We start from the raw sequence: 18,496 nt of genomic DNA, 5'->3' as shown, positions 1-18,496 counted from the left end.
ACATTGCACCCGCCTTCTTTGTCTCCTGCAGGTTGTGCCCACAGGAGGAATATTATAGCAATGATTATGAATTGTTATTTTAATTTCTAGGTTTAAAGATGTTTTCCCATATAAATATATTGTAAGAAAGGCACTATATAGTGCCCGACCCGATACAGATTCACACGGAGGCACTCGTAAAATAAACACAAATATTTAATTGTCTTCATCTGTGGGCTATGCCTTCCTCGTTCCCACAGACACAACACAGTCACAAAGCACAGCAGTCAAAGTACCACAAGCAAAACACACTTTCTCTTCCTCTACCACTCCTCCCTGGCAACCTCGTCCTCTTCCTCCCGATTCTGGCCCCTGAGTGGTGGTCGCTGGCTCCCTTTATTGCCAGCTGCACTTCCGGGTGTGGCGAGACCAATGCCCAAAAGGGGCCAGCAACTCCTACTGCAGCACCCCCTGGCGGCACCTGCGGAACCCAACAGGGCTGCACAGAACTCCAACCCCCATGAAGCCCTGGGGGAGTCCGAGGCACTGCTGCAATCCAGGGAGGCTGCCATCTAGTGTCCAGGGGGAGATACTGGGTTTCCCACCCTTGCCCCCCCTGGTATATATGTTGAAGGGGCGTCCCAGCCAGGCATGAGCCCTGGACATCCGTCACAATATGTATATTATATATAAAAAAAATCTTCTTGGGAGGGAGACAAGACGTGATCTTCTCAGAAGACACTGATGTTATGCGAGACAAGGCAGTGATACAAAAGGACAGCTGCTGTACAGGCTTTTAATTGATCAACACGCAGCTCACCAACAGCAAGACAGCAGCTGATCCGTCTGCATCTCCTTAGCGTGCATTCAGCCCCCCATTCACAATGCGAGCAGCGTTACGTCCCACAAGAAAGAGATTTAACCACACCCAGGGCCGGAAATAAAGGACAAAGAGTAGATGACAAAGTAGAATGTCGTAAAGAATTCAAAAATGTTGGCACGGTACATATGCACAGCAGGTTAGAGATAATGGAAGTGCGAAAATTCCAAAGTCTCAAAAAAAGGATAGGAAAGATCGGATTAGTGCAAACAAATGGAAATTATTACTTGGTGAAATAACAGAACAGCGAAAAGAGATTGAATATGTTGTTTGGATTTAAACTTTAAGTCAGAGACTTGTAGATCATCTAAATCGTGTTGGCAGTGAGAATTAAAAGATTCCAAAAATGTTGTTGTGGTATGAAGTTTTTTAAGAGACTTTTAACATGAGATCCTTTCAAGTCATGCGCTACTTACAACTATTTTCTAACAAGACCACAGTCATCTAACCTCAGTCGTGGGAATGCTTTTGTCAGACACACTTCCTGCGCTCTCAGCTCTTATAAATTTTATCAGGACAATAATTTTATACGTTCTAGATGACACGTCAACAACAAAGCGAAGAAGAAAGAGCATGGACAAACATTTGAGAAAGTTGTTTTATTTATTAGAGAGACAGAAACAATGTTCACTCATGGGCAGTTATACATTGCGTTATCACGATGTAAGTCCAAACACGGAATCAAAATTCAATGCGAGCAGGGGCGGACCCCCCCAGTGTATGTATGTATGTATGTATATATATATATATATATATATATATATATATATATATAAATATATATATATGTTTATATACACACACAGCATATTTACAGTATATGTACTGGTTAGGGCAGCACGGTGGTGCCGTCTTCCAGTAAGGAGACCAGCGTTTGCGTCCCGGGTCCTCCCTCCTTGGAGTGTGCATGTTCTCCCTGTGTCTGTCAGTTTCCTCCTGTGCCCTATCCAGTGTTTGTTCCTGCCTTGTGCCCTATACTATCTGGGTTAGGTGCTAGTAGACCCCAGTGAATCTGTTCAGGACTAAGCAGGTTAGAAAATGAGTGACGGACAGACTGTACTGTTTATTTGTGCTGAGTCACATCTCAAGACACATGGGTTCGGATTCTAGCCCAGTCACTTGAGGTGTTTGACTTTTCAATCAGAAGACCCTGTATGTAATATTTATTGGTGACTACATGTTCTCAATATGAGTTAATATGCTATGCAATGGACTGACACTTTAATATCTAGTGGGTTACTGAATACCTGCATAGGCAAGTGTCACCTACAAGATGTTCTTTTATATAGATATTGTTAAAATAGAAATCTCTCCGATGTTCAGGTTTTATTTGCTCATACCAGGCAGTTACTGTAGTTCACAGCTTTAATAAGATCGATCTCTTTAAAAAGAACAGCCTGTAGCTTACAAGTGCCAGTCATTACCGTGGTGTTTTAAGTCAAGGTACCAGAGATGTGTTTTCATTAGTATGATAGGCATTATAGCCAGTGAGTGAGGGTACATAGTCTGTGAGTTTTTGTATTAACAAAACAGTTACAAGCACTATTGTGGCATTTAACTTGCTCACTAGATCAGCATTTTAGCAACATTAATTACTTCACCTTCGTGTAAATTAAGTCAAAAAGACTTTTAATGAACAACTCCAATTGTATTCTTTTTTATCTAGCAATGATATGTGGGTGTAATTTTAAGTAGATGACAAAGTTGCAGCTGGCACTTGTATTTCTTTGTATCATTTCTGTGCTGACAGCGCCATCTTTTGTCATGTTTCCTCTGTGTGTTAAACAACTGCTTAAATGGATGAATTAATTACTCATTGTGTGTGCATTTCTCCGTTTCTGTTACCCTGTTTAACCTCTGTTCTTTACCAGGTGTATCCTGTTTGTGCTTATTGTTGACGGACTATGTGTTTTTTGCCCTTCACTGCTACTTTACACTGTTGAGTAAAAAATAGATTAAAAAAAAACACTTTTTAGCAAAATTGGAATGTAATGCTAGGTGTCATGATGGAACAGTGGCAAGCACTGTTGCTGCATGGATCCTGGGTTCAAATCGCACAGCCAGTCATTATCCATGTGCATTTTTATACATCCTGCCTCTGTCTGAATCGGTTTCCCTCCCAGATCCCCAAACTCTTGCAGCTCAGTTTATTGGGTTGCTCTGAGTCTGCCTGTGTGTGGTGGTGTGCATGATTAGGCCTTGCAGTCGTCCAGAGCCCTGTACAGAACTGTTTCCTGCCTTGAGCCTGGTGCTGCCAGGGTTTGCTTTAGCCTCCAGGGGTGTGTAATATCTGATGTGTACAGTATATGCAAACCCTTGTTGTTTGGACATATGAAAATGATTAAAGACACATTTAACAATCCTGATAAGCTTTCATTTTCCCATCTGTTCAGTTGAAAGCTGTTATGACTGTAGAGAACTCACTAGAAGGATGTTTAGCTGTTTTACAGTACCCATGTTTTTCATCATCCTGAGACTAGGAAGCATCTATCAGACAATAAACTGGCAGTTGGTTGCCCAATATAGGTATTAAAAATTTCTAACGATCTCCAGAAACAATACATATATACAGTATTGCTGTTTTTTGTATTCAGTACATGGAATACAAAATGAGCTAATGGTGTATATCATTATTATCTTACTTTATATGCTTTGCTATAAGAAAATTTGATATATACAGTATATAATCACATTGTTATATATATACTAGCAGACATGATGTATAAGAAAATGAGAGCTGATCAGACTAGAAGGGATTGCTTGAATCTAAAGTCCTAAATAACAAAGTGTAAATTTAATATGTAATGTTATATCCAATTATTTTTACAATATACAATTAGTCTTTTGTCCAACATTGGTGGATTGGCTTAACCGCTGACCCAGAAATTAATTAACCAGTTTTAATAATCGCTAATTAATAATTTGCATATGTGAAATTATGTTTCAGTTATTTCCAGTATCACAACATATTTCATATGTAGTTTAAATGAAGTCCATTTCTCAAATGTTATTAAATACATATATATAAATTGTATTTAGCATAATTATATTATTATTTATATATTATTTTATATATTATTATTTTTAACAAAACTTAAAATACTTATTACATTATATTCACAAATTTTTCATAACTGTATTTTACTGATGTTTATCACAAGTGAAGTAAAGGTATTGTTTTGAGTATTAAAGAAAACTGAATATTAATGAAGATTTGCTGTTTAATACAATACTAAAAGGTCATTTTTGAGATTTTATGATTTTAATGTATGCACCCTATGCCTGTAGCATGATGTTATTCTTAGAATATTATTTTTTCTTATACTAATTCATTATCACAGGGAGCGGAGACAAAGTGTAACCTCACAGCACTGGGCAAAGGTGAAAGCCAAACACAAATAAAGGCACAATCACAGTAATACAATGGACAATTTCAAGTTGCTAGTTGAACTGAAGCATAGATTTTATGAGGAATGCAGTGTCATAAGGGAGAGGAGGGAGGGAGAGAGAGAGAGGTTGGGAGCTCACAACAAACCACCCAGATTAGGACCTGAGTGCAGCCAGGCAACGGATGACACCTCTGCACCACACTGGATCAGTGTGAGTTCCAGTCCTGCCACCAACCCGAGTTTTCCCTGCAAGTTGGAGGACCTGCTTGCTGGGCTGGATGCAGTGTAACATCATATCTAGGACAAAGCAATTGCAGGTTAAGGGCCCTGCTCAAGGGCCCAATGGAGTAGAGTCACTTTTGACGTTTATAGGATTCGAACTGGCCACATTCTGATTGCCGGCACACAGCCCTAGCCTCAGAGACCTCAGCCGCCGTCTCAGGCACTGATGTTTTTGGTTCGATCCCCATAAGGGGAAGTAAAGGTTTGTACACCTGATGAGCCCCAATTAAAACAAAATATGTAAGGGAGTCTGAATAAAAAATGGTCCTCAGTCTGAAAAGGGTGGACTGTCCTCACTGAGTGGGAGGTGAGTTACTGCCTCAGGTGAAGGAGTTTAGGTATCTAGGGGGCTTTTTATGTGCAAGAAGAAAAGTGCAGTTATATGGTCACTTTATCAGTGGTGAAGAAGGAGTTGAGCCACTAGGAAAAGCTCTTGATTCACCAGGTAATTTACATCCCTACCTTCACCTATGCTTGTGAGCTTTGGTTCATGACTAAAATGCCCTTTCTGAAAAGGTAGTTGGGCTCTCCTTTAGAGATAGGGTGAGAAGTACAGATGTTTGGGAGAGGCTCAGAGACAAGCCAGTTGAGATAGCTTGGGCATCTGATCCTGATATCCCCCAGATGCCTTCCTGTGGAGGTTTTGTAGGCACAACCAACTGGTAGGAGACGCTTGGGAAGATCCAGGGCCCAATGGGAGAATTATACCTCCCAGCTGGCCTAGAAATGCCTTGGGATCCAACTGTAAGAGTTAGCAAGTGTGATAAAATATTAACATCTATCTGTCTGTCTATAGATATATATAGGTATACATATTTATATTTACATTGTGGCGAGCAGCTGGGGGCAGTACCCAGCTGGGACGCCCGGACGGACCAAAGGAGGATTACGCCTCCTCCAGACCATGAGGGGGCGACCGCCCTGGTGGATATGGGGACCACGGGAAAGGAGCATGGAAGCTCAACCCTATAGGGGCCCGTGGTCACCGCCAGGGGGCACCCAAATGCTTGGAGAGCCCTGGCCCTCAGCACTTCCACCACACTCGGAAGTGCTGGGGGGACGAAGACCAGGGACACCCGGAATGCTTCCTGGTGCTCAGCCGGCACTTCCGCCATACCAGGAAGCCAGAAGCTCATTGGGAGACACCTGGAGCACATCTGGATGAATTTAAAAGGGGCCACCTCCCTACATTCGATGGCTGGAGTCGGGTGGAAGAGGACGGAGCTCAGAGGAGAGGAGTGGAGCGGGTTAAGAAGAGGGAAAGGCATTAGAAAGGCCAGGACTTGAGGGTGATTTGGTACGGAAGTACTGGGATGTGTGCACTTGTAAATAGTAAATTATGAATAAACGTGTGTTGGTGGTTGAACGTTCGGTGTCCGGGCCAGCTTCCACAACATGTACGTATTAATTATATATTAATAATTGTGTAATAACCCTCTGATACAGATTTAACTACATATTTTAAATATAAAGCTTTTGTACACCTATGTATGTGCAAAAGTTTTAGGCAGGTGTGAAAAAATGCTGTAAACAAAGAATGCTTTCAAAAATGGAAGTGTTAATCATTTATTTTCATCAATCAACAAAATGCAGTGAATGAACAAAAGAGAAATCTAAATCAAATCAATATTTGGTGTGACCACCCTTTGCCTTCAAAACAGCATCAATTCTTCTAGGTACACTTGCACACAGTTTTTGAAGGAACTTGGCAGGTAGGTTGTTCCAAACATCTTGGAGAACTAACCACAGATCTTCTGTGGATGTAGGCTTCCTCACATCCTTCTGTCTCTTCATGTAATCCTAGACACACTCAATGATGTTGAAATCAGGGCTCTGTGGGGGCCATACCATCACTTCCAGGACTTCTTGTTCTTCTTTATGCTGAAGATAGTTCTTAATGACTTTGGCTGTATGTTTGGGGTCGTTGTCCTGCTGCAGAATAAATTTGGGGCCAATCATACGCCTCCCTGATGGTATTGCATGATGCCTGTATTTCTCAGCATTGAGAACACCATTAATCCTGACTAAATCTCCAACTCCATTTGCAGAAATGCAGCCCCAAACATTCAAGGAACCTCCACCATGCTTCACTGTTGCCTGCAGACACTCATTATTGTACCGCTCTCCAGCCCTTCGACGAACAAACTACCTTCTGCTACAGCCAAATATTTCAAATTTTGACTCATCAGTCCAGAGCACCTGCTGGCATTTTTCTGCACCCCAGTTCCTATGTTTTCGTGCATACTTGAGTCGCTTGGCCTTGTTTCCACGTCGGAGGTATGGCTTTTTGGCTGCAACTCTTCCATGAAGACCACTTCTGGCCAGACTTCTCCGGACAGTAGATGGGTGTACCTGGGTCCCACTGGTTTCTGCCAGTTCTGAGCTGATGGCACTGCTGGACATCTTCCGATTTCGAAGGGTAATAAGCTTGATGTGTCTTTCATCTGCTGCACTAAGTTTCCTTGGCCGACCACTGCGTCTACGATCTTCAACTTTGCTCGTTTCTTTGTGCTTCTTCAAAAGAGCTTGAACAGCACATCTTGAAACCCCAGTCTGCTTTGAAATCTTTGTCTGGGAGAGACCTTGCTGATGCAGTAGCACCTGTTTGGTATAATTGGTTGATCATACACCTGACTATAATCCTACAAAATCCCTGACTTTGTGCAAGTGGACCTATAAGAATTGATGCTGGTTTGAAGGCAAAAGGTAGTAACACCAAAAATTGATTTGATTTAGATTTTTCTTTTGTTCGCTCACTTTGCATTTTGTAAATTGGTAACAATAAACAATCATTATTTATATTTCTGAAAGCATTCTTTGTTTACAGCATTTTTTTCACATCTGCCTAAAACCTTTGCATAGTACTATATTTTTAGCACATTTTCTATTTAAAATATGTATTTTTCATATGCCAAAAATCAGTAAGGTTTTGCTATGAAAAACATTAACATTGTAAGGGCAATATCTAATCCATTATGTATTCATTTTTACTTTGAAAAGTATATTTAATCCTCCAGTTAGAAAAATATAAATGATGTATTATTCTTCCATTTGGGGTAAAAGAGTTCCTCTGCAATCAACATAGAAATGCAAAATTCAGTGGATAATAATTATTTTATATTGTGCTTCTCTGTGGTTCCCTTTTCAGTAATTGCTGAGTTCATTAAAAATGATTATTGCGATGAGCTCTCAACTTTATCCTCTTTATGTCCTGACAAATTATGTATTCATATAATCTGTGGCTTCTTTGCATTCTCTCCTGGGTATCTCTTGTACATCCATACTTCTTCAAAACTTTTTAGAGCTGATAAATAATTGAAGAAAGCCCAAGTCAACATTTAAATCACAGGCTTTGTGATACTGACCTGTTCATCGCTTACTTGAAGTAACTAAAAATAAGTATGTCAGCTTGTGGATTTTGTAGCCATTTATAAACATATCATAGTGAGACAGCAGGATCATTTACCTGCTCCAGCCACTTATCCATGTCTTCATTCAAGGTCTTATTTATTTAAGCCCTTCTCCACTTTCAGTGTAGTTTGCTGTAAGGGTTATACACTATTCATCATTTTCACTCAGATATTTTTGATGAAATAGAAAAATCAACTTGGGAGAGTTGAAAAAATAATGACACCAATGATAAAGAAGGACAAAGTTTTGTTGAAAAACCTAAACCATTTAATGCTGCACATGACTTAACTGACTCACTTATTTCTTCCTTCTTGTAGGTCAAGCTTCCTTTTCCAGTAGATCAAATCACAGATCTTCCAAGGAATGACTTCCAAATGATGATAAAAATGCACAAACTGACCTCAGAGCAACTAGAGTACATTCATGATGTCCGTCGGAGGAGCAAGAACCGTATTGCTGCCCAACGCTGTCGGAAGAGGAAGCTTGACTGTATTCAGAATCTTGAATGTGAGATTCATAAACTGGTACGTCTGCCTGATGCCTTGTTTGTTCAGTGCAATGGAAAATAAATATGAAAACCTTTATGGTAAAATGTCAAAAACAATCAAGCCACATGTTTTTCAGCAGGCTTAGCTAAGAATCCAGCCTCTCATATCTTTTATATATATTCCTCCTTCTCTACACTGTATACTGCACTTTATAAGTTGATACAGTGTACACAGTATAGAAAAACCCAATATTCATTGTGTTTTTATCTACTTTTTTATACCGTTCCCCTTCTAACTCCCTGATGTTATGGTCAAAGTTAAAGCGTCTGTTTCCATGTTTGTATCATATGACAGTGACTTGCACAGCTTAGGCAAAGTGACATTTGGATGGAAGTGTCAAGGAGTGAATGAAGGAATGTTGTTCTGTTAAAGTGTGTTGGGTGTTTAGTCAGGGGTTGAGGGGAGAGCTCGGGGGCACTTTATTAGGTGCCTGTCTTAACCTGGCCTGGCCCAGTCCAGCCCAAGTAGTATTGTGAGACAGTGTCAAGGTGAGGTGTAATTGCACTTGATTCCAGCACATCTCATAGTTTTCATATTTTGTTGTAATGGGAATTATGTTATGACTATTTTTCAAGGTATTAGGAAAACTTTTACAGAAGGCATCCTGAGATTTGAGGGCAAAGTCTATAGTGAGCCCCATGAATTTTCACTTTTTAAATGCAAATCTGTATCGCCAGAAAAGTTGTTTGTTGCTAATATATGTACTCAGTTCTAAAATATTTTGGTGTCAAAAACCAGATTTTCCAAAGCACAGGAAGCATTTCTTTCCTTCCAAATATTCGTCCTTTTGACCTCAGCAGCCTTTTCTAGAACCTTTCTTTTTCTTTTAATTAGGTCAGGCTTTGTGTAAGTTAAAATGTAATTTTACAGTTTTATACGCTAGAGCCCAGAGTTACAGGAGCTGAAAAATTCAAAGATACCTTTTTAATACAAAAGTTCCATGTGCTAGTATGCAGTGTTGTTTTTGGCATGAACTGTGGACCTGGGATAGAGAACAGGGCCACCCTGAGAAGCTGGCAATAAAAGGTCCAAGTGTAAAGGGTGTGTCTATGTGTGTGTGAGGATCCTAACATCAGCTCATGGAGTTGGCCAAAGCAAGTGCAGATGATGTTGCCTGTGATGCCAAGTAAGTCGGGTGAGGCAGAACAAGCAGCCTGAATGTGAAAGCAGTGAACACGACTGAGAAAAGATCATTTGAGCCACATGGAAGGTGCTGTGGGTGATAAGTGTGGCAACAGCAGAACTGGATGGTGTGCAAGGAAAGAGATGGCCTCTATTAAATCTTTATGAGGGAGAGAGACTGAGAGAGGCATTGCATTTCACAATGTATTAGGCTTCCAGAATCAATAATGATAAAATAGTAGAAGAATAACACCATTAAACAAAAACATACATAATGAAGACTACCAGCCTGTTATTTTGTCATATATTATGACCACTACAACAATATTATAAAATAATGAAGACTACCAATCTGTTATTTTGTCATATATTATGACCACTACAACAATATTATAAGACATCACAACTTCAATATCAAATATTCAACAACAAAAATAGAAACACAAATAAATATTCATAAATTTCCAATTTATGTTCAGTGGGCAAAGTAGCAAATTGTATTGTACATAAATAATTGACATGATTCGTGTTAATAAAGATGACTATTCCAAAATAGCAAGATATGGAAGTTCACAAACCCTTTAAATTGTGTTATAAAGAAATGGATCAATTGGTCATTTAAAATGGTTTTGGCCATCAAGCCCCAAACTGGAACAGAAAAATTTGATTGTGAGAACTAAATTATGTTTCTGTAAACATTTTAACAACAGTGCCATCTGCTGGACTGGATTTGCGCTAAATAGTAATGATTTCTCTGTTTTGACAGGTATGTGAGAAGGAAAAGCTGCTTACAGAAAGGAATCAACTGAAAGCCTGTATGGGAGAACTGTGGGAGAATTTTTCATGTCTTTCCCAGGAGGTGTGCAGGGACGTGCAACTGAGCCCTGAGCAGATTCAGTCTCTGCACAGGAACTGCCCTGTACTCAGGCCTGTGGATCAAAGTGGCCCCACAACAGCCACCAGCATTAAACCTTCCTCCTCCTCTTCCTCCACCAATTCTCCAACCCCAGGACTAGAAAAAAACTTCATGCTGTCCCAGTGTAAGGAGAAAAGCATTCAGTGCTGCACAGAACCCAGCACTGCCTCTTTGGGGGCACAATGGTTCCCAGGCAAAGAATCAGAAAACTGCCTAACTGATGTAGCACTTGACCCAGGTGCTTACCTAGAACGGGGGGCTAATGTGGAACAGTACAGTCAAACCGTCACTGTAGACTTTTGCCAAGAAATGACTGAAAAATGTACAACTGACGAACAGCCTAGAAAAGACTGTACTTAGAAAGAAAATTTTGATTTTTTTTAAGTCTCTTCTACCTGGAGGGAGGTGGGCCAGTCAGCTTCTGCCAGTGTTCATTAGGTCATTTTTCTTTTTAAAATGGTTGACACTACAGTTGTCTTAACAGAAGCAATACTGCTCTCCAGGTGTTCCCTCTTTTAATATAAAAATTTGACTGAAATCGTTACAATGGTGCTACACCTTGCTTTGATGCAAGGAATGCAGCAGTGGTAACACTGCTTTTTTAGGTTGGAATTCAATTATACCAGGGATGGGCGCAGACAGCATCTCAGATTATAACCTTTTATGGACCTGGTAATCGTTTTCTGTTCTGTTTTTCTTCTCTGTCTCTTGGTGGCCCTTGTCACAGCAATGCAAACTCAGGAATTCTTCTGAATGTTCATTAAATTAAATAGTTACTTTACATCATGCATTGTATACAGCCACTGGACTGTATCATGTATTCATATGCAAAAATCTGTTGAGCATCACTGCATATTAGCGTTTTTAAAATATGAGCCCCTCACTTGTATTGTACAAAAGTTTGAATTCAAACATTCCTCTATTGCCTTTTATCATATTTAAAGAAAATCAAAGGAATAACTAAGAATGGCGAGGTGGCTAATTAGCTCACATCAGCAATATCACTCTTTGTCTACTTGATTGATGGTTTTGTATTTTTTTTTTTGTATATATTGTGGCACTCTCCCATGGTGCCATGTAAGCATGGTGATATAGTTCAAAAAAGAAAAGCTATTAAAAATTCAGACATGAAGTTTAATATTCGTTGACACCAAGATGTGAGTGACATCTCTGACAGGGGCTGAGTGGTGTCGTTGAATCTCATTTCTGTTTCCTGTCCTTGGTAAGTTCCCCCATTTTTGTCTTTCTGTTCCTTTTTCAGAAAGCTATTCTTACACTCAGGATATTGGCCTTGTGAAGATGATTAAAAATATTAGCAAATTTCTCGAATGTAATGGCCTTCTAAACTCGAGTGTTAAAAATAGTGGGTTTGTTGTGGGAATACAGGTATGTGAAAATCCAGCTAATGGATTTTTTGTAGGATATTAACTAATTGGAAGCTATTAATGATATACTGAACCTCTTTTTGTAGGACTGTAATATGTTTAAATCAATGTGCAAGAGTAAAGGTTGAAACAATGAAAATGTCATATGGGGCATACTTTCCATAGGTTTAACGGTACAGCACTCGGTCGTTTTCCTTTCCTTTGTTGGGACACAGTGTTGGAGGCGTTGATAGGAAGCCAATTTTAAGCTATGCTCTTATCGGAGTTCTCCAGTGGGTCATACATTTGATGGTTTCACTACAACAAGTTCTCTCAACTCCTTTCAAATGTTAGCACTTTGAACCAAATGCTTCAAGCACTCACAATGCAAATCATCTGTTCAGAATATATTTTGTACCTACTTTTTCAAATGTTGAAAGTTAGAGTAGGATCTTAATTTGGCACTTATAAAAGAAGATGAAAACCATAAGGTTATTAAAATATTTTAATCTTTAGCAAGTATCATAGAATGAAAAGGAATACTGTCTGCACCTCATGTATAAGCTAAAATGTAAAGGAATCTAAGTGATAGTACCTGTGCTCCTTGAAGTTTTGGCAGTGATGCCAAATTTATTTGGAAGAAAAAGCAAAGTGGATAATATTTTAAAATCCCTTTGATGCACATTTGTATTTGATTGGCTACAAGTAATCACATGACCAATTGTAAATTGCACTATTAAATTTAAAACTGGTCAAGAGCTGCATACAATTAGATTTAACAACAGCTGTGCATAGGTTTGTTGCACCCTAAATGCATAGTGTTTTAGAATTGCATAGCGATTAACTTTTTTTTGGGTAGTGTAAATAGAGAAAGAGGAAAATAAAAAACTTGAAAAAAAATCTCTGAGCAGTCACCTCAAGTGGAAAAGCAAATGTACGTATATATTTATATATTTTTTTTAACTGCCACATTTTTTTCTCTGTCACTGGTGCACCGCTACTAAGGTTTGTGCTTCCTTTCTGCTTAGTAGTTGGCACATGACAGAGAGTAACCTTTCCCCAGATATAAGATGGGTCTGTCTTCCCATGAGTGGAAGTCAACCTTTGTGTAACAAATGGAACATGATTGCAATAATTGCCTCAACTTTATTTCTGCTCCTCTTGTTGGTTCTTCCACAGTGACAAAGATATAGCTTAACACCTGCTTTATTAACATGTCACCAAATTAGTAGGGAGTATGGGTAATAATAGCGTTCTTATTTTTGTCAACTTCAGCTGGCATATTTGGCAATGGATGGTTTCCTGTCTAATCTGAGATCTGGCACATACTTTAGGCAGCATCAAAGACACAGGAAAAGAGCGAGTACTAAAAGCAAGGATTATGTGTGCGTAAATTATTTATAAGCTATAACCATTCAATATACATTTAATATATATATAAAGAAAGAAAAAGTAAGTGTTGATTCCACACTAAAATGAAATAGACATTAGACATAAAAGGTTAGGACTGTGAAACCTTTCAGTGCATAATTCTTGCAGTTAACCCACTTAAGATTTTTCAGTTTGGCATTAATGCTTACTTTTTTTTGCTTTTTCCGAAGCACACTGTATTTTTTACATTCACTTTCATCCATTTACACACACACTGACAAAGAAAAGCATACTTGATTTTGGATAAGAAAAATGGATTTGTGTTCATTTGTAGTTACTGCTGTCATGCAGCATCCATCTCATTTACCTTATGCAATCCTTTCTTCCTGTATTCTTTCAAAAGGAAAAAAAAATTGATAAGCTGTTTCCCACCAAATGAACAAATGAAGATCTAATCAGTAATGATAAAGCAGTAGTGGTCTGGCAGGACTTCATTTATTGCAGCCACTCAATATAAAAATGTTTATTTGAAGTGTATTGACCTTTTGAAAATTAACTCAAATATATAATAATCATTAAATAGTTGTTTTTATTTATAATAAGTACTTTTGCATCCAATTTTCTAAAATGCATGAAAAGACAATGTATTGAACTTTTAACTTTCATCAAGCTGTGAGTGTCTTTCACTTCTGTATTGTTGAATAATGTGAATTTGCTTTCGTGTTTGCCTTCTTATATCTTTCTGAAGCACCTGTCTGCACAAGTGTCCAATGAAATCCTCACTAAAACCAGACCTGACCTGACCAAAGCCAATCTTAACCAGCCTGACCCTGAGGTCTTAATATTTCACATTCATTACCATAGTGACTTTAAAACCTTTCAAATGGGTTACCTCCATAGATATTCCTGCAGGTTTCCTTAAATGAGTAGGAAAGGCATGAAAATATAATTGCTACAGATGCCAGTGGCAGCATTCATCTCCTAAACAAATATTTTATTTTTATTTTTAAAGTTCATATCTACCAATATCACAGAGCATACAATTGCGGCTGACCCTTTTTTTTTTTTTTTGTAGGTGTTGATGCCGAGATAATCTCTGTCCCTGTAAAAAGTATAGACCACTTCAAGTGGTTTGTCAAAATATCTTCTATATAGACACATGTCATATAGTGCCCTGCTTTATTTATTTATCATTGATATACTATTATTGTTTACTCATATGGGCTAAACAGTAGGCTTTGCCTGTATTAATAATACATTTGGAAACTGTAGCTGCTATGAAAGTATATAGCTGACCTCGTGGAAAACAGCTAACTAGACCATGCCCTGAAGAATAAAGTGTTAAATAATGATAGGTGGAGGTATGAACAATAGTAGTGCAGATGTAAATGTGGGCAAATGTCTTACACATCAAAGAGCACTGCTACAACTACAGTTAACATCTTTTTTCAGTATTGTAATTTTTCCATTGCTGTTAGTGAATGACTCCATTCAATAGCAAATCCCTTCTGCATGTTATCAATACTTGCTGCTGAGCCGCCTGCAACTACCCTTTTACACTTCCTTAGTTACTCTTCTCCTTCCTGCTTGTCATTTGCAATGCCACTTTCATGAAATTTAACTATACGAAGTTTTCAACAATTATAAGCAAACTGCTGAAATTTTGTGTTCCGCGATGGGGAAAAAAACTATGACAAAAATGTTAATTTCACAAACTAATCAGAAATTTTAAAACTTGAGTATCTAAAAGGGACTAGCAGGTTAAAAAGTATGGTGTCCTTTGAATGACATCAAAAACAGATTTGTGTCATTCTTAACTACTCCATATGAGAGACATATTTGCAACTTTGTAAACAGAGAGAATTGTGTTTTTACCAAAGTTGTTTTTGGTCATAAAAGAAGTTGGTGTTCTGACTCATTAGGCACACTAGCAAGAATGTGTGCCCAAAATAAACCTAACATTCCCACTTAAAGCCACAGTGCACTATTGTCATACATAAGAGAAGCCTAGCTGGTTGCTGCACTTAACTGACTTCCCTCTAAAGGGCCATTACCTATTTTAAATTTCCCCATAGACCCATCAACCATTAGTGGGCTGAAATGGTTTCTCTGGTGTTATCAGAGGCTCTTGTGTGTTTGGTGTGGTTTTTATGTAGCAGTAAATTTAGCCCCTGATTCTACAAGCCAGTCCAGTGCAAAGCATCACTTTCTTCAAAGAATTTGGTGCCAAGCTTTAAGAATACAAATGTGAAAATATCTTGAACCACTGCTCTTATACATACATACATACATACATACATACATACATACATACATACATACATACATACATACATACATACATGTATATATATATATATATATATATATATATATACGTACACATACACATATATATACACCATTTAATAAGCTATGTTGATTTCTACCTTTTTATGTGTTTGCACTTGCTCTACATTTTTATTATTTTAAATAACTTAAACATTAGTGAGCCTCTTTTCCAAATAGAAGAATATATGCATGACATAATGAGAGAGAGATTAGAAGTTGGTCTCAATCCATTGCAAATCCTGTCACAGATATGAGATTACTTTTAAATGTTTACTTCATCTTCAAAGTAAAGCTGGGATTGTTGTAAATTGACGCAATCATTATACTTGTCAGCAGTGTCTTCCTTTTCTCCCAGCAGATCTTTGAGATTTTTAATATTCTAAAGAAAAGGCCCCTGCCTACCCATCTGGGTCTGGAAAGCTTATTTGCATTACCTAAGCACATCAGTGAGCTGATAACAGGGTCCCATATTTATGGCCAGTCTTCCTAACCACTTTTTTGGCTTTATGGACAGAAGCAAATTGGCTTAAACTCAATTTGAATTCTCCCTTACTTTACTAGCGCCTTTGCTCTAAGTTCAAGTCAGGTTTAAGGTTTGCAGTTGCCAGTCATTTGGTTAATTTTGTAGCCCATTTTTTAAAGACTGCCAGGATTTATGTGTAGTCTTTTGCAGTAGATTTGTGTTTCATAGCTGCTGATAGCTTTTATTCATATGCTTTGTCCATTTTAGTAGTTACTACTTCTTAAACTGTATAGTGTAGATCTTCTATTGTTTGTTGTTGTCTCAAGGTGCCTTGAATTTAATTTTTTGTCCAAGTTGATTCTGGAACAGACATTAATGCCCCCCAAACTTCATGCTTTTCTCTTTATTTGTAACACAAAAGCAGTTCATTTTAATAAGTTAATTTATTTTCTTTGATATCTTCCCCTGTTTTATCATCTTTGAATAAATGGGGCACATCTGAGAAAAAGCTCCATTTACAAGATTTGCACAAATGGAAAACCGAAAAGGGCTATATTATGCATTTTTGAAAAGAGAAATGTGAAAAGAGCATTGTGAACAAATCTAGTGGGAAACCGCAGTTTGAGGGCTCATTTCTTTCTGCAGTCAACCCCCCATGTTCTCATTTGCAATAAGTAATTCTACCAGTAATTTGGCTAATACCATCAGAACAAAGTCAACTGCCAAAAACATGCAATGTACAGTAAGTATTTTCACTAACTAAAATGCTGCTTACACAGTGACTATTTCTGACATTGTAAGTTATATTTCTGGTGAATGGTGGAGTTGAAAATGTGATGTACCAATAGGTGATGATGATGATAGCTGGTGTGTTTTACTGCTGCTTACTGAGTCAGTATTAATCCTGGCTTTGTTGTTAATCAATGAGTGGCAAGTACAAGACTCGCCTCTTATTGATTCCTGATGGCTGAAATTTATACTTATGTCATCCACCCCCATCTCCCAAAAGTCTAAAGGTGGGCATGACCCACCGGTGCTCTTGAATACTGTCCAGTGGCTTTGTTTATATGATTGTTTGTTTCAGAATCATTTGGATACAAGTGCACCTCCAACTCTTTGCCTTACGACTCTCAGAGGCCATATTCACAACAGGGTGAAATTAGTGTTTGCAGAGGGGCTTCCAAGCTCTGAGTCCCAGGTTAGCAGTATGGACTTTTCACACACTTATCTACCTGTAAAATCTTTCATACCTCTCATAACTGGTCAATGACTGTATCAACAAATTGCATAAGGTGTTTTTTCTACATGCTTTTTACACAGATTTTATGGAATTAATGTTTTCGTAGATATGGTGCATCTTTTTTTAATGTACTAGTTCTTATGCTCGTAATCTGAGATTTTTTTTCTAGAAGTGTTTGTGTTTATATTGTTGATATGAGATAGCTGTTAATGCTAATTCTGTTACCAAGAATTTTTACCTTTTTTGTTTACTTTTATTTTTTTATGTTTTTTTTTTTGTTTTTTTTTCAAAATCGCTATGACCCTAATAGGTTTTATGATGTTCTCAACTGAGTGTAAATACAATATTGTGCAAAACAATCCCCTTTTCATTCATTTAAATTGAAAGTGTTACAAATAACTGATTTTTATGTCTAGACACCATTTCTGTTAATGAAATAAAGAACATATCATTATGTACCATTATCTTCAGTGTCCTGATCTCTTTGACCTGTTAACTTATTTATTATTCTGTTTGTGCAGTATCACAGATCAAATTGTGAGGGATTGACTGTCTATATCAAATGTTAATAATTTTGGTCTCTGAAAAACTCTTCTAATGAAACATTTTCCAAATCATTCTTTCCAAATAACTGTTGTACTCAACAGAAAGAAATAAAAAGACAAACCTGTTAACTCGTACTTTCCACAAGTATTATGTAGCCACCTCTCTCTTCACTATTGTAAGAGTCCTTAGCCTTCAATATATAAGGTAACGATTACTCTGAAAAGAAATGTCTTATTTATCTATGACAGCAATATAAGATCAAATGTGTTAAGATGGATACATTCACTGATTTATGTTAAATTTCAACTGTATCTGTAACAAACGGATAGATTTTTATATAATTGTTTAGTGTGATTTCCTTTCATATTTTACATACAGTACATCATCAAGACATGTATCTTTAATGTGCTAATGCATGTATGTGTATTTCAAAAATGCTTTAACTAGTCAGAAGAAAAACCTTTCTTGTAACCTGCCATGTACCAGAGAATATATAAGATCTTGCTATGCCTGTTCAACTCCGAATACTACTTCAGAATCCGTATGAACCAGGACCTGCTGTTACTGCATGAACAAAAAACAAGTTTGACCCAACCCAGTTTTGGCAGAAAACATAAGTTGTGCCTAGCCAGGATTGGTCCAGGGGCACAAGGC

The 18,496-nt window shown here is 37.9% G+C and overlaps 1 protein-coding gene across 1 annotated transcript in view; it reads left to right on the top strand.

Annotated features, from left to right (window-relative positions):
* bach2b (BTB and CNC homology 1, basic leucine zipper transcription factor 2b) overlaps positions 1-17,760 on the top strand; it is a 303,267-nt gene extending 285,507 nt beyond the window's left edge. Inside the window, exons 6-7 of the mRNA XM_028797547.2 lie at positions 8,259-8,465; positions 10,378-17,760. Coding sequence (XP_028653380.1) covers positions 8,259-8,465; positions 10,378-10,887 — 717 coding nt within the window. The 3' untranslated portion in view covers positions 10,888-17,760. The remainder of the gene's footprint in view (positions 1-8,258; positions 8,466-10,377) is intronic.
* The last annotated feature ends 736 nt before the right edge of the window (positions 17,761-18,496 follow it).

The sequence above is a fragment of the Erpetoichthys calabaricus genome, chromosome 3 (assembly GCF_900747795.2).
Source record: "Erpetoichthys calabaricus chromosome 3, fErpCal1.3, whole genome shotgun sequence".
Taxonomy (NCBI): Eukaryota; Metazoa; Chordata; class Cladistia; order Polypteriformes; family Polypteridae; genus Erpetoichthys; species Erpetoichthys calabaricus.
The sequence above is the reverse complement of the archived record's forward strand: the minus strand, read 5'-3'. Positions and strand labels throughout refer to the sequence as shown.